General features: G+C 38.1%; 1 protein-coding gene across 1 annotated transcript in view; it reads right to left on the minus strand.

Annotated features, from left to right (window-relative positions):
- Window positions 1-26,991, minus strand: part of BANK1 (B cell scaffold protein with ankyrin repeats 1) — a 307,751-nt gene that overhangs the window by 195,570 nt on the left and 85,190 nt on the right. Inside the window, exons 4-5 of the mRNA XM_042935819.1 lie at window positions 23,943-24,081; window positions 14,384-14,523 (exon numbers count right to left, since the gene is read on the minus strand). Of these exons, the coding sequence (XP_042791753.1) occupies window positions 14,384-14,523; window positions 23,943-24,081 (279 nt within the window). The remainder of the gene's footprint in view (window positions 1-14,383; window positions 14,524-23,942; window positions 24,082-26,991) is intronic.

Consider the following 26,991-nt stretch of genomic DNA (forward strand, 5'->3'; position numbering starts at 1 on the left):
TTAAGGACATTAATAGATTCATCAATAGACATACTTAAGACCATAAGATTAAGCAAACAAAAAACCGAAGTTTACCTATCGTAGGCATTTAGAAAGCACAGTCATAAGAACCATGACTTTTCTCACCCTTCCCCCCTTTTACCAACCATTTTGTAACAGCTTAATGTTAATTAGGTAATAAGATAGAAATTAAAAAACAAATAGAGCACTAACATAGTCAAAGAAATGTCTTTCAAAAAAGCCTCTAAACAATGACATGATTTCCTACATTTTTGAAACTATTTTTTGCATTGTTTTAGGTGCTAGTTCCCAACGTAGACAATTAGAACTGGTCTTATTGTCTTATCTTCACTTGATTTCTTCCTTTGTTGTCTTTCCCTTCTTTTCCATGCTCTTTCTGCTTCAGTCAGAAACACCCCCACTTCAACCAACAGTCCACTACCCGGAGCTCTGCAAAAGGGTTGTGCCTGCGCTATGCGAAGCAGGTGGCTGTTGGAACAAGGAGCTCTGAGAGCTGCATCGCTTGAGGTTGGGTGGGAGCTTAGTGTACAAAAATGCTTTCACCCTCTCATTCTTTCATTGGACCAACTAGGTATTCAGCAGCCATATGTCTGGTAGCATATTTAACTTTGGAGATGAAACAGGGGAAACAAACAGACAATTTCTCTGCCCTGTTGACTTTGGAGTCTAATGAGAGGCAGATATTAATTTGACAAAGTGTCACACACATAGATGTCAAATTAGAATGTGGTCTGTGTTATAAAGAGATACATAGGGAGATGTACAAGGTCAAGGGAGGCTTCACTGAGGGAGAGATGCTGGAATTAAAATCTGGGGGATGAATTAGAATTAACTAGGGGAAGACAGTGAGGGGAAAGGAGACTGGAAGTGTGTCAATTAGAAAATGGAGCTTATATAAAGGCCTTGTGGTAGGAGATTAGGAACTTATAAGTCCAGGAACCAAAAGCTGGCCAGGAATGGGGAGTGAGATTAAGCTGGAGAAAAACAGAGGGGATGGTGTCTATAGAGACCTATTGTCCACGTTAAAGATTTTATTTTTTTAATCCATACTATAATTGGAATCTATTGAAGAGTTTGAGTAGGAACATCACCTGCTGAGATCTTTAAAAAAAAAAAAAAAACCTTCACAGTATGGACTTGAGATAAGAAGGTCATGTGTGAGAACACGTGGTGGGGCATGAGTTAGGAGCCCACTGTAGTTTAGGCACAAGAGAAAGCAGATGAATGAAGTTTTAGAACTGAAGGGATGTGGAGAGGGATGAGAAATATTTAGGAAGTAAAACTGATAACAGCTTAGTCATGGATTAAACTTGTTGGGAGAGACAATAGAAGGTATTAGGGAGACTCTGATGTATCTGGCTTTTCAACAGGATTGAGGATGACGTCTATCCGGAGGTAGAAAGACTGGGCCTTAAAGGAAAACCGTATTTGGATTTGATCTTATAAGTTAATGAGATAACCTTCCAAGGGAATATTTATAAAGAAAGGAAGACAGTTGGGGTACCTGGGTGGCTCAGTCGGTTAAGTGTCTGATCAGGTCATGATCTCATGGTTCATGAGTTTGAACCCAGCGTCAGGCTGTATGCTAACCGCTCAGAGCCTGGAGCCTGCTTCGGATTCTGTGTCTCCATCTCTCTCTGCCCCTCTCCAGCTCATGCTCTTTTTTGTCTCTTTCTTTCTCAAAAATAAATAAATGAAATATTAAAAAATTAAAAAAAAAAGAAAGGAAGACAGACTATGAATTGAAACATTGAAAGTGAAACTTTATCTTCCAGATCACAGAAAGAAGAGATGGCAAAGGATATTGAGAAGGAAAGAGTAAGGAAGTAGGAGGAAAGCCAGACAGATATGGCTTCATGAAAACTAAGGGGGGAAAAACATCAAGAAAGTGAATTTGGTCAATAGTGTTATTTGCTACTGAAAGTAATGTTAAACTGAACAAGAAAAATATCCACTGGATTTGTTGTGTGGGACTTTAGCAAAACTGATGTACCATATCAATGTGTGTGCTGCTACTTAAGTAAATAAGATTGATGGGGTGGGGGGTGGAGGGAGAGGAAGAGGTGGGACAGGGTGCAGGATTCTTAGAAGTTGAATTTTCCTTGCCAGATATTTCTTTTACTTCATCTCCTGTGTCTTGATGCTGTTTACTGTAGAAGCATAGTTCATGAATGCTAAACACAATTTAGAGTTCCCAGATTACATATTTACTTTATTTCTTTATCTTACTGTCGATACTATTAACTATTATTAGTGAAGAGGCCCACAGAATGCATAATGACTTTTAAAAAATGCAAACAAACACATTTTTGCTGCAAGGATTTTTCAGTCTTCTAATTTCCAAAGGGTTATTGATGATTTGGGATTCATTCCAGAGGCAGATTCTCTAATTTTCTCTAATTATCCTGCTATGAATAATAGCTATGGAGGAACATTGTTAACTGTGTTTGACTTGTGCTTTGTTTTCTGACTTGTGCAATGTTTGGAAACATTACTTATGGTTGAAGATCTGAAACCTCTGAAGAACTAAGTAGTAAAGCAGGAGGCTGCACATGAATGGGGTGGGTAACAGGCAGCACTCACACCGACACACAGACATCCTCTGCAAAGGGCAGTCAAAGACACCCCAGTGACAAGAGGAGAGGGAAATGTAAGAAGTGAGAGACATACTTAGTTTGGGAGAAATAAAAAAATGGAGGGAGTATTTCTTTCCACTGAGTGAGCAGAAACCATAAATTAAAATGTCATTAATAAACTATATTCTAAACAGTAAACATAAGCTAAAATGAATGCAGCCAATATAGACTGAGATGGCTTATAAGATAGAGAATTACAGGAAGATGGTGGCATAGGAGGACACTGGGCTCACCTCGTCTTGCTGATCACTTAGATTCCACCCACACCTGCCTAAATAACCCAGAAAACCACCAGAAGACTAGCAGAATGGACTCTCCAGACCCAAGTGTAGACGAGAGGCCCATGGAAGAGGGTAGGAAGGGTGGAGAGGCAGTGAGCACTAAATGGACTGGCGGGAGGGAGCCAGGGTGGTGGAGGGGCAGCCCGCCCAGAAGGCAGAGCCCGAGTCTCATTTGCCAAAGTGGAGGGGCCGGATGGAGTGAGTTCTAACAGCCAGTGGGACTTAACATCTGGAATGTTAAAAGTAAGCAGCTCTGCTTGGAGAGCGGGAGGGAGAGAAGACACTGGGACGGAGAGGTGTTGAGTCCTAGAAGACAGAGCTCAGCTCTGTGGGAAACAAGGCACTGGGAACTGCCATCTCCCTCGCCCATCCCCCAGCCAAAACCCCAAAAGGAACCAGTTAACCAAACTTGCTTGCACCGTGCAAACACCCAACACTGTGCTTCTGTGGATCTATCCCTCTGATGGTTCAGCCTCCCTCCTGGTGCTGCAGGGCCCCTCCCGCAGGGGACCACCGATGGCAAAGCGAGCTGAGCCTGCCCCTACCGCCCCTGTGCACCTTGCGGATCCAACCCCACTAATAGGCCAGATCCCATCAAAGCAGCACCACAAGCCTGGCAGGGTGCAAGTAGCCCAGACAGGGGCCACACCACTCCATAGTGAGTCCTGCCCCTGGGAGAGGGGAAGATAAGGTACACACCAGTCTGACTGTGGCCCCAGTGGTGGGCTGGGGACAGACATCAGGTCTGACTGCGGCCCCGCCCACCAACACAAGTTACTCAAGACAGCACAGGGGAAGTGCCCTGCAGTTTGGCCACCCCAGGGACTATCCAAAATGATGAAACGGAAGAATTCTCCTCAAAAGAAACTCCAGGAAGTAGTGACAGCTAACAAATTGATCAAAAACTATTTAAGCAATATAACGGAACAAGAATTTAGAATAATAGTCATAAAATTAATGGCTGGGCTTGAAAAAAGTATACAGGAAAGCAGAGAATCTATTGCAACAGAGATCAAGGGACTAAGAAATAGTCATGAGGAGCTAAAAATGCTATAAATGAGGTGCAAAATAAAATGGAGGTGACCACAGCTCGGATTGAAGAGGCAGAGGAGAGAATAGGTGAATTAGAAGATAAAATTATGGAAAAAGAGGAAGCTGAGAAAAAGAGAGATAAAGAAATCCAGGAGTATGAGGGGAAAATTAGAGACCTAAGTGATGCAATCAAATGGAACAATATCTGTATAATAGGAATTCCAGAGAGGAAGAGAGAGAGAAAGTGGCTGAAGGTGTACTGGAACAAATCTGAGAACTTCCCTGATCTGGGACAGAAAAAAGGCATTGAAATCCAAGAGGCACAGAGAACTCCCTTCAGACATAACTTGAATTGATCTTCTGCATGACATATCATAGTGAAACTAGCAAAATACAAGGATAAAGAGAAAATTCTGAAAGCAGCTAGGGATAAACCTGCTCTAACATATAAAGGGAGACCTATAAGACTAGTGACAGACCTATCTACTGAAACTTGGCAGGCCAGAAAGGAATGGCAGGAAATCTTCAATGTGATGAACAGAAAAAATATGCAGCCGAGAATCCTTTATCCAGCAAGTCTGTCATTCAGCATAGAAGGAGAGATAAAGGTTTTCCCAAACAAAAAAAACTGAAGGAATTCATCACCACTAAACCAGCCCTACAAGAGATCCTAACGGGGATTCTGTGAGTGAAATGTTACAAGGACAACAAAGTACCAGAAACATCACTACAAGCATGAAACCTACAGACATCACAATGACCCTAAACCCATATGTTTCTATAATAACACTGAATGTCAATGGAGTAAATGCTCCAACCAAAAGACATAGGGAATCAGAATGGATACAAAAACAAGACCCATCTATTTGCTGTCTACAAGAGACTCATTTTAGACCTGAGAACACCTTCAGATTGAAAATGAGGGAATGGAGAACTATCCATCATGCTACTGGAAGTCAAAAGAAAGCTGGAGTAGCCATACCTATATCAGACAAACTAGACTTTAAATTAAAGGCTGTAACAAGAGATGAAGAAGGGCATTATATAATAATTACAGGGTCTATCCATCAGGAAGAGCTAACAATTATAAATGTCTGTGTGCCAAATATGGGAGCCCCAAATATATAAAACAATTAATCACAAACATAAGCAACTTTATTGATAAGAATGTGGTAATTGCAGGGACTTTAATACTTCACTTACAGTAATGGATAGATCATCTAGACACAGGATCAATAAAGAAACAATGGCCCTGAATGATACATTGGATCAGATGGACTTGACAGATATATTTAGAACTCTGCATCCCAAAGCAACAGAATATGCTTTCTTCTCGAGTGCACATGGAAGATTCTCCAAGATAAATCACATACTGGGTCACAAAACAGCCCTTCATAAGTACACAAGAATTGAGATCATACCATGCACACTTTCAGACCACAATGCTATGAAGCTTGAAATCAACCACAGGAAAAAGTCTGGAAAACTTCCAAAAGCATGGAGGTTATAGAACACCCTACTAAAGAATGAATGGGTCAACCAGGCAATTAGAGAAGAAATTTAAAAATATATGGAAACAAATGAAAATGAAAATGCAACAATCCAAATGCTTCGGGATGCAGTGAAGGCAGTCCTGAGAGGAAAATACATTGCAATCCAGGCCTATCTCAAGAAACAAGAAAAATCCCAAATACAAAATCTAACAGCACACCTAAAGGAAATAGAAGCAGAACAGCAAAGATACCCCAAACCCAGCAGAAGAAGAGAAATAATAAAGATCAGAGCAGAAATAAACAATATAGAATCTAAAAAAAAAAAAAACAACTGTAGAGCAGATCAATGAAACCAAGAGTTGGTTTTTTGAAAAAATAAACAAAATTGATAAACCTCTAGCCAGGCTTCTCAAAAAGAAAAGGGAGATGACCCAAATAGAAAAACTCATGAATGAAAATGGAATTATGACAACCAATCCCTCAGAAATACAAGCAATTATCAGGGAATACTATGAAAAATTATATGCCAACAAACTGGATGACCTGGAAGAAATGGACAAATTCCCAAGCACCCACACACTTCCAAAACTCAAATGGGAAGAAATAGAAAACTTGAACAGACCCATAACCTGCAAAGAAATTGAATCGGTTATCAAAAATCTCCCAACAAATAAGAGTCCAGGACCAGATGGCTTCCCAGGGGAGTTCTACCAGACATTTAAAGCAGAGATAATACCTATCCTTCTCAAGCTGTTCCAAAAAATAGAAAGGGAAGGAAAACTTCCACACTCATTCTATGAAGCCAGCATTATTTTTATTTCTAAACCAGACAGAGACCCAGTAAAAAAAGAACTACAGGCCAATATCCCTGATGAATATGGATGCAAAAATTCTCAATAAGATACTAGCAAATCGAATTCAACAGCATATAAAAAGAATTATTCACCGTGATCAAGTGGGATGCACTCCTGGGCTGCAGGGCTGCTTCAACATTAGCAAATCAATCAATGTGATACATCACATCAATGAAAGAAAAGGTAAGAACCATATGATCCTGACAATCGATGCAGAAAAAGCATTTGACAAAATTCAGCATCCTTTCTTAATAAAAACCCTCGGGAAAGTAGGGATAGAAGGAACATACTTAAACATCATAAAAGCCATTTACGAAAAGCCCACAGCTAATATCATCCTCAATGGGGAAAAAGTAAGAGCTTTCCCCCTGAGATCAGGAACACAACAGGGATGTCCACTCTCACTGCTGTTGTTTAACATAGTTTGGAAGTGCTAGCATCAGCAATCAGAAAACAAAAGGAAATCAAAGGCATCAAAATTGGCAAAGATGAAGTCAAGCTTTCACGTTTTGCAGATGACATGATATTATACATGGAAAACCCGACAGACTCCACCAAAAGTCTGCTAGAACTGATACATGAATTCAGCAAAGTCGCAGGATACAAAATCAGTGTACAGAAATCAGTGCATTCTTACACACTAATAACGAAGCAACAGAGAGACAAATAAGAAACTGATCCCATTCACAACTGCACCAAGAAGGATAAAATACTTAGGAATAAACCTAACCAAATATGTAAAAGATCTGTATGCTGAAAACTATAGAAAGCTTATGAAGGTAATTGAAGAAGATTTAAAGAAATGGAAAGACATTCCATGCTCATGGGTTGGAAGAATAAGTATTGTCAAAATGTCAATACTACCCAAAGCTATCTACACATTCAATGCAATCCCAATCAAAATTGCACCAGCATTCTTCTCGAAGCTAGAACAAGCAATCCTAAAATTTGTATGGAACCACAAAAGACCCCAAATAGCCAATGTAATTTTGAAGAAGACCAAAGTGGGAGGCATGACAATCCCAGATTTTAGCCTCTACTACAAACCTGTAAGCACCAAGACAGCATGGTATTGGCACAAAAACAGACACATAGACCAATGGAATAGAATAGAAACCCCAGAATTAGACCCACAGATGCATGACCAACTAATCTTTGACAAAGCAGGAAAGAATATCCAATGGAAAAAAGTCTCTTTAACAAATGGTGCTGGGAGGACTGGACAGCAACATACAGAGGAATGAAACTAGACCACTTTCTTACCCCATTCACAAAAATAAACTCAAAATGGATAAAGGACCTGAATGTGAGACAGGAAACCATCAAAACCCTAGAGGAGAAAGCAGGAAAAAACCTCTCTGACCTCAGCCGCAGCAATTTCTTACTTGACACATCCCCCAAAGCAAGGGAATTAAAAACAAAAATAAACTATTGGGACCTCATGATGATAAAAAGCTTCTGCACTCCAAAGGAAACAATCAACAAAACTAAAAGGCAACCAACGGAATGGGAAAAGATATTTGCAAATGATGTATCAGACAAAGGGCTAGTATCCAAAATCTATAAAGAGCTCACCAAACTCCACACCCGAAAAACAAATAATCCGGAGAAGAAATGGGCAGAAAAGATGAATAGACACTTCTCTAAAGAAGACATCCAGATGGCCAACAGGCACATGAAAAGATGCTCAATGTCGCTCCTCATCATGGAAATACAAATCAAAACCACACTCAGATACCACCTCACGCCAGTCAGAGAGGCTAAAATGAACAAATCAGGAGACTATAGATGCTGGAGAGGATGTGGAGAAACAGGGAACCCTCTTGCACTGTTGGTGGGAATGAAAACTGGTCCAGCCATTCTGGAAAACAGTGTGGAGGTTCCTCAAAAATTAAAAATGGATCTACCCTATGACCCAGCAATAGCACTGCTAGGAATTTACCCAAGGGATACAGGAGTACTGATGCATAGGGGCACTTGTACCCCAATGTTTATAGCAGCACTCTCAACAATAGCCAAATTATGGAAAGAGCCTAAATGTCCATCAACTGATGAATGGATAAAGAAATTGTGGTTTATATACACAATGGAATACTACTTGGCAATGAGAAAGAATGAAATATGGCCTTTTGTAGCAACGTGGATGGAACTGGAGAGTGTTATGCTAAGTGAAATAAGTCAGAGAGAGAAAAACAGATACCATGTTTTCACTTTTATGTGGATCCTGAGAAACTTAACAGAAGACCATGGGGGAGGGGAAGAAAAAAAAAGTTAGAGAGGGAGGGAGCCAAACCATAAGAGACTCTTAAAAACTGAGAACAAACTGTGGGTAGATGCAGGGTGGGAAGGTGGGGAGGGTGGGTGATGGGTATTGAGGAGGGCACCTGTTGAGATGAGCACTGGGTGTTATATGGAAACCAGTCTGACAATAAATTTCATATTGAAAAATAAATAAATAAAATAAATAAAAATTAATAGATTAAAAAAAAAGACAATTACAGAGAACTAAAATTATGTTGTATTACTGGCTAAGTACCTGCACCCAGAAATATTTATTTTTTCCCCTACATCAGCTGCTATGTCTGCTGTTAAAGTTAACCAATTTGTTTTTCCCTAAATAAGTGGATGAGGGTACTAAGTGGTATGTTCCTGTTTGACTCAATGGTACCTGGGGTGACTATTACTGTTTACGTCTGAACTACTCTAATAAGGCATCATTAACCACTGCTTATTCGTTACCACAGGTGGAGACATGGCACAAAGGAAATGTCACTTTTTTTTGTCAGTAAAATACCAAGCTTCAATAGATATGACTTATTTTTACTGATCCATTCTAATTAAGGGTATAAACAATATGAAAAATGAATCTAGAAATAAGTGTCCAAGTTGCATTTTATTTTTTCTTTCCGTATTCATTTCAAATATCCCATCAGAAATATGAAATAAGTAATAAAGGTGATAAGAGATACATGAAATTCAAATCAATTCCCCCTTGGCAGGGAAAATTAGGAAGAAGTACGAAATAAAGGCTACATGGAGAATACACATATTTGCAAGTCAATTCTCTGATAAGAGTGGTCACAATTCCTAATTTAAGTATTTTTTTTCTTGGCATAAGATTATGGAATACGTGAGTCGGAAGTGGCCTTGAAGATCATATATTCTAGCTTCCTCTATTGTACACAGGAGGAAATTTCTTTCACACCAAGGAAAATGAGCTCTCATGAAGTGATTGCTGATTCGGTTAAAGAATCTAACTCCTGCTCCTGCCCCATCTAGAACGCATTCTCCTATGCTATGATGCCACGTTCTGGGAAAGGAAAAGAAACAATAACATGCAGCTTTTTGAAAGAGAGATAAAATCTTGGGCATTTTTTGAGTAGCAAACATTTCCTTAATATCCAAGAGAAAGGAAGCATGGAATCTGGAATCCTATAGCTGTTAAAAGTCTGTAATGAACGGCATTAGCAACATATACTTCACACTGAGGTAGAACATGAAGACAAGCTTACAGCACAAATTCATTTTTCTAGTATCATGGGCCTCTGAGAGTTCTTCGCTTTGGTAGGTATCAGATTCATTTATTCAATTTGAGAAATAAATAACAGTGTATTTCAAGAGGATAGTTGTCATTCCCCATCTCATCGTCTATAGTCCTACCCTATAGTTCTCCACTTATTTCTTCAAAGAGCACTAGACGAAGAAGCAAGTACTTGTGTTTTCCCATTTTTGTCTCATGGTGTCTCGTGTCAGGAACTAATTGTGTGAAAGTAACTGGGTATGCAAAGATGAAAAACACAATGTCCATGCCTTAAAGAAGGAGGAGAGGAGGAATAGCAGAATACGTGCTGAGAGCGAGCAATCCTGAGGGGCTAAAATGGTAGGAGTCATGGAGAGAATTAAGAAGACATGGAGGGTATGCTGTGGTAAGAGGCGATGGGCAGTAAGATTTGTGACTGCAGCCTTGTGTGCCATTCAGGGGAGTGTGGACCTTATCCAGTGAGTCACTGAAAGTCTGAAGCAAAGGAGGTCTTAGAGAACACTGGCACTGTGGTGAAGTATACTTTAGAGACCAGATGCATTTGCACCTCTTATCAACAGGAGCTGATGAAAAGAGGAAGGAAGGTGTCCACTAGTCTTTCCAGGGAGACAAGGACCGAGAAATAATTACTGAAAGGCCCTGGGAAGAATCTCCCGGAGAATTCTTTAAGGGAGAGTCCTGCTAACACTTGAACTTAACCTTGTGAAAAAACTAACCTTTAAGAGAAGTATTCATAACTAGGAAATTCCTCATTATATGAGAGTTTTCTATGTCTTCCCTGTGTGTCCCTCATCCTACTGTAGCTGGCTTCATACTGTATTAAATATTTGCAGGCAGCAAACCAAAGATTGAATCATATATACAATTTAATAAAAACTCGAAATGAAGTGTACCTAACATGAAGATGAAAATAAGATTTCAATAAATATAAAGCAACCCATGCAAAGTGATCAACACATGAAACACAAGGATATTTTACCAACAAGAAGTACAACTAAGGAGAGTTATGTGGTATCATTTCAAAACCTCTTTTAATGAATACGATGCTAACACTTTGATCAATAATTGCTATGTTCTTTCAGCATTTTGACCTAATTTGGTTTCTTACATTGTCTCTAGTTGTTCCTATGCGAAGTTAACTTTATGGTTGTCCCCAGACAGTTCTGTAAATAGGATGAAAATCTCAAAGGTTTTAATTATCTCAGTTAAATAGGAGTTACTAGTATTTCTAACATTAGCACTTGAATTCTAATTATCTTCCCAAGGTGGGCTTTGGATTTTCTCATTTTTTCATTTGATCTCTCTTCAATTTGTTATTTTGGGTAATGCTCTGGAAATTGCACCTTTATGAGGCTACGTGCTGGGATTTAATATCTATCCAAAAAAGATAAATGATTTAGGAAGCAGTTAGATAACTAAGATGATTTAGGTAAAGTATTCAAAATTTAATGGACATCATTAAAAATAAACTAAGTAAATCAAATTCCTTATCATTTCTTTTCTCAAATTCACAGAATGGTCATTTTGCTATATGCCCAACAGCTTTTAAATGATAATATAAAGTCTCCTATTATAAATTCTAGGATTACTGAAAAATAAAACTCACAGACTTCTTCTTATTATTTCTTTCTTCAAATTCACAGAGTGTTCACATTATTATATGCCTAATAGCTTTTAAATGATTATAGGAAGTATCTCACTACTAATTTTTAAGATTACTTAAATCACATCTGCCATTAAAATTTATAGGAAAACTCAGGATGTTTCTTACAATATTCCACTTCGGCTAAGTAGATAAGATACTGAAAAAACTGAAATCTGCTGGTATACGTTCTTACAAATACACAATAACTACAGTGAATAAAATTACAATGTATGTTGTTCTTTGAATAGAGATGTTCAGTAGACTATTTGCAAAATATTCAAATTTCCTAATTTAGTGACAGAGTAGTGAGCATATGAAAGAAACAATTACTGTAATGTTCTATGCTGGATTGGAAAAGCAAAGCTTTTTGTGCAATTAAAAAAATATGATCTCCTTGGGAACAAAGCCAAACGTCAAAAGGGAAATCCAAATGCCTGCAAAGCACAGGGTGGGCTAGGCCACCTCTTTTGAGGCCAAACAATCCTAAAACACACCAAGGAAATGACCCTGTATTTCTTTCTTCTTCATTAAGGGTGGTGTCTGCCTTTCACTATCTCTGAATTCATAAAAGGGATAACTCAGGTTATCAGTGGACTGGAGAATTCCATGCCATATTTAGTCTAAGATTTGATGGAGGCTAACTGAATTGCAGCCTTGTCCTTCCTTCAGGCCTGGGATAGTACACTTCAGTCCAGTCCGAAATCTCTAACTCAGAATTTGTTTGATCCAAATTCCACAACAGGTCTAGGTCCCCTGATGACAGTAGCAAAACTCATAAGGCGGTCTTAAGTTGTATAGATTAATCTTTCAGCGTCTCTTCTTACCATGCTGTGGTCTGCTGTCACCAAGATAGAATAATTCTTCCTTTCAGTACTCACTTAGGTTCAAAGTGGCTCTCTTCTGATAGGAAAAGCCTGAATCAAGCTGTGGCTGTCTAGCATCCTTCCTTTCACTAAGCTACCAGGAATAGGTAAAGAGGAGAATCCTAAAATGTAACCATAATCTTTTCTCACCTCTCATTTCGGATGCTGATGGTTAAAAGGAAATAGTATTTTCCAGTTATCTGAAAACTATGCAAAACAGTTTTTATTCATTCAAAGCTGTAGAACAATCTATGACTTGGCATATTAGAGCATTCTGAAAAACTATCCTAGAGTCATAAATCATATTTAATTTTCTTGTGTACAAAATGTTTTCTCCTCCCCCAATGGCAAAACCAACATAAAAATGTGTTTGGAGAGTTCCTTTACTTCTATGCTGACTGAAATATTAATAATGAAATGTATCACTTTTATTAATCCTTTTGTAATGAATGGATGTTTTAAAGTGGAAGACAGGGAGACTTTTCACAATAAAATGAAACAATCCGTATTTCAAGCTATTACTTTTGTTCTTGCTTTGCAATGACAATATAGACATTTTATCAAATGTCCTCAGACTCGCCAGTTTGACAAATGGTATTTTACTCCCCGTCCTTCTCTAAGACATTTTTACCTTTGCCATTGTTCTAACAGAAAAATGTGTCACACGTAAATAACAAAGCCTCCCATTGCAAACTAGTTTAAACATATAATAAGGCTTCATGACAATCTGCCAACCACACTATCATTGATGGTTTTGCTATAGAGTGTTCCGCGGTAACTTTGAAGATCTCGCTGTTCAGTTACCCCTTTTTCCACCTTTAATCTCTCCATTCACTGCCAAAAACCCAAGACGATAAATATGGTTATAATCTAATTATCAGGTACTATAAAAATGACATTTATTTCACTCTGAAAATTTGATGGGATAAGCACATAAAGGATAAATGTTCCATATTAAACATGCTTTCTCTCTATTGAAAGTGGGAAGTAAAAAAAAACAAACAAAAAAACCCCAGAAATTAAACCAATGGCTTAAGACGAATCAAAATGCAATTGTTCCATTCTACATCCATGGGGACATTGGCAGCATCTACATTCACTGGAGAATGTCTCAAACCAGGGCCTTTTGAGACTAGAAACTCCTCACCAAATCCTCATTGTTCAGTAATGCTTTGTCACACTGGAGAAAGAACCTGGGGCTTGAAAATGACTCTTTGCATACTTCCCTGAAAATTTTAGCAGTTCTGGAATTCCTAATAGACACTGTCAATTTAAAGCAGTAATTTTCGGGGTGCCTGAGTGGCTCAGTCAGTTAAGCGTCCAACTTCAGCTCAGGTCACAGTCTCACAGTCTGTGAGTTCGAGCCCCGCGTCGGGCTCTGTGCTGACAGCTCAAAGCCTGGAGCCTGCTTCAGATTCTGTGTCTCCCTCTCTCTCTGCCCCTTCCCCGCTCATGCTCTGTCTCTCTCTGTCTCAAAAATTAATAAAAACATTAAAAAAATAAAGCAGTAATTTTCACTATCAGGTAACAGTAATAAATGAAACTAAGAAAAATATACACCGGGCTTGGAAGTTTCCACGTGAAAATAACAATTCTTAGATTAATGCCATATGCTCTCTTTCTTGGTTTGTCTTACTCCTTAACCTCAAAGCATCAGATGATCGTACTTTTGTTTTGTACTGTCTTGATCTGGATCGAGAGGTTATTCATTTCTTAATAGTTTGCTCTAACCCTTCTGTCTTTCTTTATCTGCTCTGTGACAATTTAAAGTGAGCCCATCACAAAAGCGAGTTTGTAATGGACAACCTGTCTCTCGGTGACATTATCTAGAATGACTTGAGTTAAGCAAACTAATTCATCTGCATCTCTGCACCACAGAAGTCCGTTTCTTCCCTTCCTATCAAGCCATAATTCATTCGTATTCAACCAATATTCAGACTTTATACCAAAGCATGCATACCGTTATCCAGCATTGGCCCTTCAGCTTATTAGCAATTTCATGCAAAGATCAACTTACCTGGCGCACACCATCTCCTGGACTTGCCACTCCCAATAGGTATTCCACAGCCTTTGCACTTGTAGAGTACTTAATCTCTGTTGTGGCCTTAATGACTCCATCACAGTAGACATGGACATTGACAGACCCAGCAGGAAAATCTTATAAATGCAAACAAGAGTTAGGAGCTGAGTATATAATGCATGTATCATAGTATTACATCTTGCAGAGAATATGAAGGAATCTTTAAGAATTCACAACAATTTAGGGCGCCTGGGTGGCTTAGCCAGTTGAGCGTCCGACTTTGGCTCAGGTCATGATCTTGCGGTCTGTGAGTTCAAGCCCTATGTCAGGCTCTGTGCTGACAGCTCAGAGCCTGGAGCCTGCTTCGGATTCTGTGTCTCCCTCTCTCTCTGCCCCTCCCCCGCTCATGCTCTGTGTCTCTCTCTGTCAAAAATAAACATTAAAAAAAAGAATTCATAACAATTTTACTAACTTCTGACACTAAATGTTTTCTTTTTATCCTTAGTACCCACAGAATATAATGTACAATTTTAGACTTAATTAAATAAAACCTTATAGAATCTGAACACATGCTAAAATTATGGTAAAAGCAAAGCCCTAAATCTTTTCTCTCTACTACTAACACTCTCTTTTGGCGTAATCTGTAATTATGTTTACATAATACTTTAGAATTTAGGATGGTACAACAATTCATTAAAAGTTGTGTATCTGTTAATAATCTCATGGAAAAATTCTCATTAATTACAGACAAATTTCTCAAAATTGTATTTGGAAGGAGAAAGGGTAGAATCAATTGAAACTTTAGAACTTTTATGCAAGTGGTTACGGTAAAAAAACAAAAAAACCTTTGGGAAGGCAACAAGGTTTAATATCCTGCTATTTAAGTACTATTTATACTACACATTCATCAAAACGCTTTTTGTGGACAAGTTGTTAAAGTGACTGATATACTGCCTTGTGAATTCTGCATTAACATACCAACACAGCTAAAGTTTCCTAAGAATGTTGGGCTCACTAGAAAAGAGTACCAATAAATAATCATTTCAGTAAATAAAGTTATTTTATTATAACAAAAGTAAACAAAATTAAGCCTTTATCTATTTATAGAACATACTTTAAAAACTCTATCTGTCATGGAGATATTTCCCAAATAGTCCTGGAAAATTGTCACCCAGACATTTGGGGTTTGGAAAATAAGCTATTAAGTACAAGACCAAAAATGCCTATTCTCTAACCTTAGCCACCTGATAAGGTTTTGAATATTTAAAAGTTTCTAAGGTTTAAGCATTAATTTTACTTTATCTCCTGAAGAGATTAAAGGGCCTCTTACAATTTTGCTCAGAGAGATTTAAGGCCAACAAAAGCAATCTTAAGCTTAACTAGATCAAGAGGCTGTAATATTCTCTTCCCATATTGCTTGACTAGACACCTCACTTGTATTATAAAGAAACTATGTGTATAAAAGTCCTCTCTTGGGGCGCCTGGGTGGCGCAGTCGGTTGAGTGTCCGACTTCAGCCAGGTCACGATCTCGCGGTCCGTGAGTTCGAGCCCCGCATCAGGCTCTGGGCTGATGGCTCAGAGCCTGGAGCCTGTTTCCGATTCTGTGTCTCCCTCTCTCTCTGCCCCTCCCCGGTTCATGCTCTGTCTCTCTCTGTCCCAAAAATAAATAAAAAACGTTGAAAAAAATTTAAAAGTCCTCTCTTCCCAAAGTAAGTATCCATCCAGTAGATAATGTAAGAGAAAATGCAACAAAACCTGAAAGTGATAACATATATCTCATCAGCTGAAGTTGCCCACATATGGTAAAGAGGGTTCTGGAGTTACTGAAGTCGAATGAAATCAATTTTGGTAGATTTCAGGAAGATGATTTGTAAAGAAGATACGGATTTTGTCACTCAGAAAAAAAGATTAGAGTTTACAATGGCGTGTTAACCTTCTGAAAGAAAGTCAAGTGATGAATCATGAGAAATACATGATAAGAAGATTTGCTTGGTAGTCCTTTGATATAGGATACTTAAAATATTCTAATTTCTTTAAACTCTAACATGAAAGCAAATGAACTGATTTATTCTTGATATCTTGTACCATTAGTTCTATTAATTTTAGAATAATCTTCCCAAGAGATAGATGTCCTTTGAAGTACTGTCTTTGCTTATCTATTTTCTTACCTATTGAATGTCAGTTATTAAATCAAGACCTTAGAGGATTCCTATGGATTCATCTGATTGGGAGGCCTTCCCTAAATATGTGTTATTGAATTGGCCTTTCGTCAATAGCACCCTGTACCACCTGAGCATTATTTTACTTTGACTCTAGTCATTATGATATCTACATTTTACAGCTCTTTGATAAAAATACAGGCAATTAATTTAAGGACTCAGAAGAGAAGGAAAGTGAATCCTGCTGTTTGCTATCTAGGCTAAAGTAGGGAAGTAACATTTAATACATTTAATATAGGTCATAGATTACCAAACTAAGTGAGGGTACTGGAGTCAGCTGTGAAGAGGAGAAAAAGGCTTATAGTGGAAGAAGATGGAACTCCTTGCTCATATCAAACATAGATAAACAAGAAAGCAAACTTACAAAGGAGCAATGGTAAAAAAAGGAATTCTATTCAAATTTCACATCTTGTCATTCAACAGTCTTTGTCAACCTGCACTGTCTCTTTGATTTAAGTGGTCTGTCCTTCCAGATGAGGGACTGAAGCAATTTATGGAAAATATATTTTTGAATAGTCAGAACTACATTCACTAATTCCATAAAAATACATATTTCACAAATCCCAACAATTTAAGAGATTTTCTTTCTGTATTTCCATTGCCTGAGAAGCTGTGTTCCTTTATGAACCAAGTTTTGCCTTTTATCACATGGTTCTTAAATGAACCTACCTAACGTTTCTATGGGAACTGAGATCAATATGGATTTCTTTTGATTAGAACACTATTTAATTTTTTTATTTTTTCATTAAAGTTTTTTTTTAACATTTATTCATTTTTGAGAGGCAGCGCACAAGTGGGGGAGGGGCAGAGAGAGAGGGAGACAGAATCTGAAGCAGGCTCCAGGCTCTGAGCTGTCAGCACAGAGCCCGACGTGGGGCTGGAACCTCTGAACTGTGAGATGGTGACCTGAGCCAGAGTCGGATGCTCAACCGACTGAGCCACCCAGGTGCCCCAGAACACTACTCGTAAATAAATATCGGTGGCTTTAAAACTTTGGTCTGCCTAAATATTGGTATATTTAACATATGTTAAAATTGTCCCCCTCAATTATGATACTTAGAAAAATTTCTTATCAATTGTTGTTATTTTTCTAAGCAGGTTCAGTGTAATATTTGACACATCTTAAAGTATTTTTCATGCTCTTTTAATGAATTATGAAGTTATAATTTACATTAACCAGAATAGTTTCTTAATTAATAAAGACATTCAGTATCTTTGTAGATATTTTTACATTCCTCTCAACTTTTAATTGGTTGTCCCCCTGCTGTGTAAAATATTTTTCTGGCTGACCTGCAGGTACCAGAGGAATACCTCTTCCTTCTGAGTAAACATTAGTTAATATTTCTAGTTTAAAGACGTCGCATGTATTTTTATAACTTCTGGCATAAGCTGAGACTAATTCAAGTTCCTGAGTAACTTCAAATTCCTTTAGCACAAAACAGTTCCTGTCAGTGACAAACCTGTGGATACCATTAGAAAGGTGTGTCTTTTAGAAAATGAAGTAATTAGAAGTGTATGAAGTTATTAAGCTGAAAGGAAAAAAGAACACAAAATTAGAGGATATTTTCTCAAATAAAAAAATTAGGTTAAGATGTGCAAGTGTATCAGAAGGGAAAGATGCCATTTAGAAAAAGAGCACTTAAGATTTCTTCACTGGTTAGCATATTTGTACTTTAACATAATTTTCTTTTTTCTGAATTGCTACCAAGTTAGAAAGAAATATACATATAAAAAGAACATTAATAAGGCAAAGGGTTGGGTTGGGTGGTGAAAGATCTGAGAGTTCTGAGCACTGCAGGTAGGTCTCGGAGTATGTGACATGCCTTAGTGTTCAGAGTATTATTTCTTTCTCTCTCTCTCTCTCTCTCTCTCTCTCTCTCTCTCTCTCACACACACACACACACACACACACACACACACACACACTCTTAAAATGACTAAGAGGAAGTATCCAAAGGAAGGATAATCGTTGGTTTTAAGAGGTACCATTCTCTAAAAGAGAATTCTAGTTGCCTATCTCAAAGTCTATTTATTCTCTTCCTTTTAGAAACAGAATCCTGATTTTTTTTTCTTGCTGGGCACATTGCTATCCAACTAAAAAGACTAGATTTTCTATTTTTCCTTTCAGCTAGATGTGACTTTGGGATTAACTTCTGAATAATGTGATAAAAGCATATGTGTCTTACAGAAAGCTCCTTTATTTAATGAGGTCTTCTTTATCCCAGTGCTGTGTTGATACACTGACTCTCCAAAAAGAAAATTAAAAAACCCTGATTTATGGTTTTTACCAATTTCTGTGGTGTATATACTTCCACCATGGCTGATTTCAAGTAACCAAAGTGTGATGGACTGAATTGTGTCCCCCAATCCCTCAATTCATATGTTGAAGCCCTAACTCCCAAGGTATTTAGAAATAAGGCCTTTAATAAGATAATTAAGGTTAAATTGAGGTCATAAGGGCATGGCCCTTATCTGATAGGGCTGGTCTCCTTATAAGAAGAGGAAGAGACACCAGAAGTGCCTGTGCACAGAGGAAAGGCCATATGAGGACAGAGCAAGAAGGTAGCCAACTACAAGCTAAGAAAAGAGGTCTTGCCAGAAACCCAAATTTTTGCCCCTTGAGCTTAGGTTTCCAGCCTCCAGAAATAAATTTCTGTTGTTTAAGCCACCCAGTCGGTGGTATTTTACCATGGCAGCCGGGGAAGACTAATAGTCAAGATAATGTCACCGAATATGAAGTAGAGAAGAGATGCACAGAATTGGCTTTTGAATCCAATATGAGATGGTGTCAGCACACCACTGCTTTACCAGATTGCTCAAAATTTGAGAGTGACAGTAAGGGCCATAGAAGTCATCTTACTTCATGATGATTATGGCTATACTCTAGGGACTATGGAATGTTGACTAGAAATAAGTCTGCTCTGGGACAATATTGTCAAGCTGCCATACCAGCCCTCAATACCAGCCAGATTCAGTACATGAAGCTCTGGGTATTACACAAGAGAATATTTATGGAGAACAAACCACATTTTGAGCCACACGACTGACTGAATCATGAACCAGGGGATCAGAAATCAAATCACATGAGTCATTTTTCTACACTGGAAAGAGACTGGAAAGATGGACACCATCTCTGAACTTGATACATCAATAATGGGGAAGGATCCCTGGTGTGTTTCCACTTTACTTTTAGATCCTTCCGTCTTAACTTGGTATTCAAAGAAGTAAAGGAAAAAAAATTTTAGAGACTTAAATCTGTATAGACTCTTATTAGATGGTGTGGGATACTGATGGAGATCTTTCCTGCCTCTGGAAATCACCAATAGTTCAGGGATTATATATATGAGATGATATAGAATTAGGAGCTCTGTTGAACATGATTCCTCAAGGGTGAGGGGGAAACAAACAGATCTGGTGGCTTTCATATCAAGGGATATAAACAGAGGACTAGAAGAAGAGTATAATATGAAGAATACAATACTTAGAGAGAAAGATGGTTCCCTTAAATTTTCAAATGTTTTATCACACTCTATCCAGAAGCTGAGGGTGAGTTATTCCAGAAAAGCCACTCCTTATGTTTAAGGGAATTGCTAGAGGGAGAGATTGACACCTTACTCCTCAGTTGGATGTGTGTTTAAGTGTTTGTTGTCTTACATCTTATCTCCCTTATTTCCAAATGTACTATAAGTGAGTATTTGGAATGTAATTAGAGCAGGTATTTTATCAACAAGGAAACTGAGGCACAACTGAGAATTGTCTAAAGTTACCCAGTAAATGGCTCAACACAAAATAAAAACAGCTCCTTGGCCACTGAAGATTCTGGACAAATCACTAGCCTTTAAGAGCATGCTGGACACTTTCTCTTATTTTATAATTGGTGTAGGGAAAAAAGAACTCAATTGTACTGTGCTGTTCAGTGCTGTTCAATGGAACTTTCTAAGAGGGTGGATATGTTCTAATGAAGCACTTGAACTATGGGTAGTGCAACTGAGGGAATTCATTTTAGATTTCATTTAATTGTAATAAAGTTTATATAACTAGTTGTGGCTAGTGGCTACCATATTGGCCAGCACAGCTACAAAGCATAGTTTATCCACCTGTGGCCTATGACCCACTTTATGAATGGTGAATTACCATTTAATTCACGACGTCAATTAATTTGGTTTTGACTAGCAATGAAGTAAACGAAAAGAAATAGAATTTCTATCTATTTACATTACCCCTATGCTCTTGCATGTTGTTCACTTTTGCAATATAATCCTTAACATATTAATCATAGTTATTTAAAATTCTCTGTCTGATTACTCCAAAATCCATCATCCATGTCACATCTAAGCCTGGCCTAATATTTGCTTTATTTCTTTAGACTATGTTTTTTTTTTCTTACTTTTTGGCATGTCTTGTAATTTCTTGTTGAAACCCAGACATGATGTGTTGGGTATAAGAACTGAGGAGGTGAGCATGCAGTGAAGACTATAAGAATATGGCTGGAAGGTGGGTTATATTTCATGTCTATTATAGCTGTATGCCAGAGGCTTCAAAGTCCTCTATTATCCTGGTTGTTGTCTTTCTTTTTGACCTTGTGCTTCCCTAACTACTCCTCCTCAGAAAGATCCTGCATCTTGCAGTACTTCCAACTGGAACCATCTCCATTATACTGAAACCCCTTTGTGGTGGTGGTCAGGTTGGGGGCAGTCGGAAGCATTCTAATCTTGCGATGAAGTCTTGGTCTTTAAGTGGGCTGGTGTCTCTAGGCTCTGACCTTCACAAGTATTTCTGCTGTGGCAGAGTTTTCCTTCCCCACCCTAAGTGAGATAGAAAAGCTACAGGGGGTACAATGGGATAGATGTCCTTCCTCAGTGGGGATAAGACACTGGTAAAGTGGTTTCCCCTAGAGAGTAGGCCTTTGTTATGGAGAATAGACTGGAATGGTTCACCATGATTATTCTCCTTCAGAGCTGTCAGAGCCTCTAGAAGATCTTCCCCAGGTCTTCCTATGCGAACCTGGTGGTGGTGGGGTTCCTGGAAGGGAATCCCGACAATTACGGGGGCTTCTTAAGACTGTAGCCACCAGGAGTTTCATACTCTTGAGCCAGTCCACACTCCACCCTCAGCAATTCATCAAAATTACTATTTAACTGTGCTGACCAGTTTATGGCTCCAGTGACTTTTGCTCCAGCCAAGCAGATCTTGGGTGTCACTCTCTTGATTTACTGTCTCCTTCAGATTTTGGGAAAGTGGTTCCCCCTGCAACCTTAGTTCTCTGACGAGTTCAAGAAAAGTCACTGATTTTCAGTTTGTTTAGCTTTTTCTTACGGTAGGAAAAGGAGTGACAATTTCCAAGTTCTTCATATGTCAGGGCTGAAACCATTACTCTAATGACCACTTTAATTTATTTATTTAAAAAAAATTTTTTTAATGTTCATTTATTATTGAAAGTCAGAGATTCAGAGTGTGAGCAGGGGAGGGGCAGAGGGAGAGGGAGACACAGAATCCAAAGCAGGCTCCAGCCTCTGAACTGTCAGCACAGAGCCTGACATAGGGCTTGAACTCACAGACCGTGAGATCGCGACCTGAGCTGAAGTCAGACGCTTAACTGACTGAGCCACCCAGGCGCCCATCTAATGACAACTTTTAAAACCTCTGTTTGAAGTATGTATTTCTGAATATGTACTGAGTTGTGATGTAAAATGTAGTTCTTGCTAGGGTTAAAAAAAATGTTAAGAAACAGTGGCATGAGGCAGAAAAAAAACAAGACTCTGGGCCATTTGTGCTGAGGTATGTCCCATCCATATTTCCATACACATTCATGGAACCATCCTATTTATTGCTACCTTTGGTAAAAGAAAAAAAAATCCTATTAATTTATAAAACATACTAATTGAAAATAAGAATTGGAGAGGTTAAATAGCATAACTGGTAAATAGTGTTGTATTTGTTTTTTACTACAAATTTGCTGTTCAACTACATGGACAGTATTATGGGCTGGTATCTTGGAAGATATAGACTATTAGGTTTCTGCTTTTCTGAAAAACATTTGAATTTTGACATAATTTATTCTTTGCACTGCTCTTAGTGCTAGGTAAACTGAATATATAATCTTAATGTGAATAATTTTATATGACACTTTGATTTGCTATTTGGGAAATACTATCTAAGTACTTCTTAATTTGCAATATTGATTTTTCGGTAGCGATTTTAGTCTAACTAGATTTCGTTTAAACTCGAAAACTAATGAGTTAGAAATTAATGTTAATTAAATCATTTTAAAATGTGGCATAAGGAAGTAGGGGGCTTTGGAAGAGAAAGAGAAGAGACAAAGTTCTTTCTCATCTCACTTCTGCACACCTTCATCCATCACAGGAACCATGTCTGAAACGTTTATAAATGCTTGGTGTATAGGCCTTCCTTTCTATAATTCAACTCTCACCTAGGCTGTGCAAGGAAATCCATAGAGGGGACACATGCTTTGCATAGCACAATAGAAAAGGTTTGTAAGTGCTCTATAAATGGGCTTCATAATATCTACATTCCAAAAGGAAAAAAAAAAGTTCAGGATGTATTTGACACAGTATTTAATTTTAAATATTTTTACTACATTTCCAGGTTCATAATAAGATTGTATATACTTTTATACTTTAACATATTTTACAAATCATATTTATGAAGTTTTATAAGGTAATTTTATTCTCTGATTGTAAAAAGATATCATAAATTCAAAAACAAAGTAGTCCTACATTTGTATCAAAACATTCAGAAATGAATCTATTAAACTTTGATTTAAGTACAATATTGTGGCAGGTGTGGCTACTCCATCTGGAATTATAAATCTGATACAATTTATCATGCTGCAAGCAAAGGTGGATAATAAAATGGTAAACCTCATAAATTAAATAAGGAAAAGATGGAGGATTGTATATAGAAATGGGACCATGATGATAAATAGTGAAAAAGAATGGCAAAAAAAAGTAAAAAGTTCATGAACGACAGTCCAAGGGTTCATTAATCCTATTATAATAAAGCAAACAATTTTAGTTCCATATTTAATGGCTGATGTATATTAAAGTGCTCTCTGCTGACATATTTAAAAATATGTGATATTGCTGACGGTCATTTCACCACATGGTACACAAGCTAATTTCTCATAATTTACACATTCATACTTTTGGGAATCCAGATTAATAATAACAACCTCGGGTATGTGAAAGCTAAACACAGGAAACACCTGCAGAACAATATTAGTTTCTGTAAGGAAGTGAAACCATTTATCATTAATTTATTGAAAGAAACTCAGGATGATGTTCTATATTTATTAATGCATAAAAAAATTTCTTACCTAAAGCTTCCATACACCAGACTGTCTTATTCCAACGGGTTGGCTGTGTTCTAACACATTTGCTATTTGATGTAAATTCAACCTCCACAGTATCACCAATGACTTCATCTCTCAAAATAATAAATATTTCACCAGGATTCTATAAGATAAAACATGTAACCCAATGAGGACCTTGAAAAAGTTTACATTAACCAAAGAACCCACTATATTTAATAACAACAAAGTCTGCACAGGATAATTATGTTTTCTATCATGTCCTATCTTTTCAAACATAGTCAGAAATAAAATATGTAAATGTGACTCTCACCACATTTTAATTTTATCAACTTGGTGTCTATTGAATTCTCAACTTTTTCCCCAACCCCATCTTTTGCAACTGAAAAAAGTGAGGACACAGTTGCTTCCTTTTGGCCTTGACTCTTCCCTGTCCAAGAGTATCCCTATCTCAGAGTAAGGAGCATCACCTACAGACCTCCAGGGAGCCATCATTTGCTAACCAAAGCTTTTTTTTCCCCCCTGAATCCTTTTCCTTTGCCTTTCCAGAACTTAGTATATTCACCTATAAATGACAGGACTGAATAGGTATAGCTGTAAGATCTCTTAACATTTTAAGTATGAGTTTTAATGTCCAATGTTTTAAATATCCAATAGTTTTAAATCTTACCTAATAGAGATTCTCTGGTTACTCTTTATGTGTGATGAGTATCTATGAAGGTTACTGAAATGACTGAAGGTTATAAATCTAAAAGTTTCAAGATTTTATTAATGTTGAAAGCTAAATCTATGGATGTAAGTCAAAAGGAGTTATTGAAAACCATTCTGGGGAAAAAGCCAGGAAAAATAATTAGGGATAAAAAGATTGACATTAATACAGAGAAAAAGAAGGAATAAATATTTGCTGAATATCTATTTTATGCTAGGAATTATGTTAAGCACTTTTAATATAAAGATATTTCCTTTAATCCTAACCAAAACATACATACACACATATACACACTGAAACCAAAATGGAAGGCTATTAGTTTTCTTTTAAGAACAGGGTAGCTAATACAAAGAGTTACATTCTGAAGATTAATCAGAACTATCTAAATCACAATCTGTACTCTCCTTTACACTGTGCTCTTTGACCCTTCAGAATAACTAAAATGAAATATCATTTTTATGTTTATCTCAGGTATCACCTTCCAAATGCTTTCCTCAAAGTCAAACTAAATTTCAGTCCCTCACAAAATAAACAGAAACCTCATTTATATACTCTTATAAAATTGTGTTTACCCAAAAGTCATTAACTTCAAAGTTCTCTTATTTAAAAGTTATCTGTGTATGCATAAATCACCTGCTGATAAAACTTACAACTTTAACGCTCTGTACCAAAGACTTTCTACAAATATATTAATGTGGGGCGCCTGGGTGGCTCAGCTGGTGAAGCGCCCTATCCTTCATTTTGCTCACTTCAGGATCTTATGGTTTCAGAGTTTGAGCCCCATATCGGGCTCTATGTTGACAGTGTGGAGCTTGGGATTATCTCTCTCTCTCTGTCTGTCTCTCTCTCTCTCTGTCTCTGTCTCTGTCTCTCTCTCTCTCTGCCCCTCCCCCCCCCTCAAAATAAATAAACAAACTTAAAAAAAAGGTTGATGCCACAGAATTGGTTCAGCCTACATACTTCCACTGCGGCCATTTTTTCACCGGAGTCCGGTGCTCCCCAATATTTGTCTGCAGGATATTTTAAACTAAATTTCTCCTCATCAATTGCATTGCAAATGGAGAAAAGATGCCACTATTCCACAGGACACACATTCTTGTCCTCACACATCCCGCATGTCAAGAATGCCTCCCTGTATTCTTCCCTATGCCACACTGAAGCACTGCCTCATGTGACCCCCGAGGTCAGGAAGGTGAGCTCCTCCTGTTTGTCTCATCTACCACCTCCTCTTCACGGGGCCTCCTGTCTAGCTCAGTTTTTTAGTTCCTCTGTTGCTCACACCTGTCACCAAACCTTTCATGACTTCCTATTTATTTTGGCCCCGATCCCCAAGATCCTCTGCATCAAAGTTCTTCAGAGCTCCCTTTCAAGTTTCCACTGTGGCTTATTCAACTTTGGCCTCTCCCCTTCCAAAGTTAGTTTGCCTCAGCATCTTCTCCCAGTGTATTATTCTCATTCTCATTCTAATGAGTGCTCACACCCATTCTCATTCATGAGTGCTCACACAGGCTGCTTCTTAATGCATCAGATTCCCTCCTTAATAGAGGGCAGGACTCCACCTTTCAACCTTTTCCAGAGAAAAGTTCTAAAGGAAAGACAAGCATACTGACCACCCCAAATGAGGGACTCACATCTTCATTTGTACCCAAGGCCAGCTTCACAGGTGTATGACCTGGACTGTTGCACTGGCCGTGCACTTAGAAGGCCCTGCATTTGCTTTAATGTTCTGCTGTCACTGCCTTAAAGCGCTTACTAATTTGAACAAGGGCCCCTACACTTTCATTTTGCACCAGGCCTGTTTGTACCTAATGTTGGCGTGCCATTTCGTTCCTACTCTCCCTCCATCTCCCCACTTCTCCTCTCCTCTCCCACAAGGCCTGACTCGGGGTTTCACAAGCTTCATAAACCCTCCCTACAACTGCAGCCCACAGCAACTTCTAAGGGAATCATGGAGCGTTTCACATTCACACTCCTCATTCGACCTTCGCGAAGTCACGCCCCCTGCTCTTCATTAGTTCTTCCTGTCTGTGTGTTGGCTTCCTGGCTAGAGTTTCAATATCCTGAAAGTATTTTTATTTTTTCATATCATTGTGGCATCTTGCAAAAATTATGTACATAAGAGACAATCTGTACATATTTTTAAAATGAAGATGGAATAAGTCTGTTAAAATGTGACATTTTAAAATTGAACACACCCAGCTCCATTCCTTACATCCCTCAGGACTCCCAGTTTCAGCTGTTTGCTGCATGTCCACGGAGAAAGTGGCCTGCTCTAGGAGGGAAGGCCTGCATTGTCCAGCCTTGTCCTTAACTATTATGAACATCTTAACTAAAAATCTAATTATG

The sequence above is a fragment of the Panthera leo genome, chromosome B1, assembly GCF_018350215.1.
Source record: "Panthera leo isolate Ple1 chromosome B1, P.leo_Ple1_pat1.1, whole genome shotgun sequence".
Lineage (NCBI taxonomy): Eukaryota > Metazoa > Chordata > Mammalia > Carnivora > Felidae > Panthera > Panthera leo.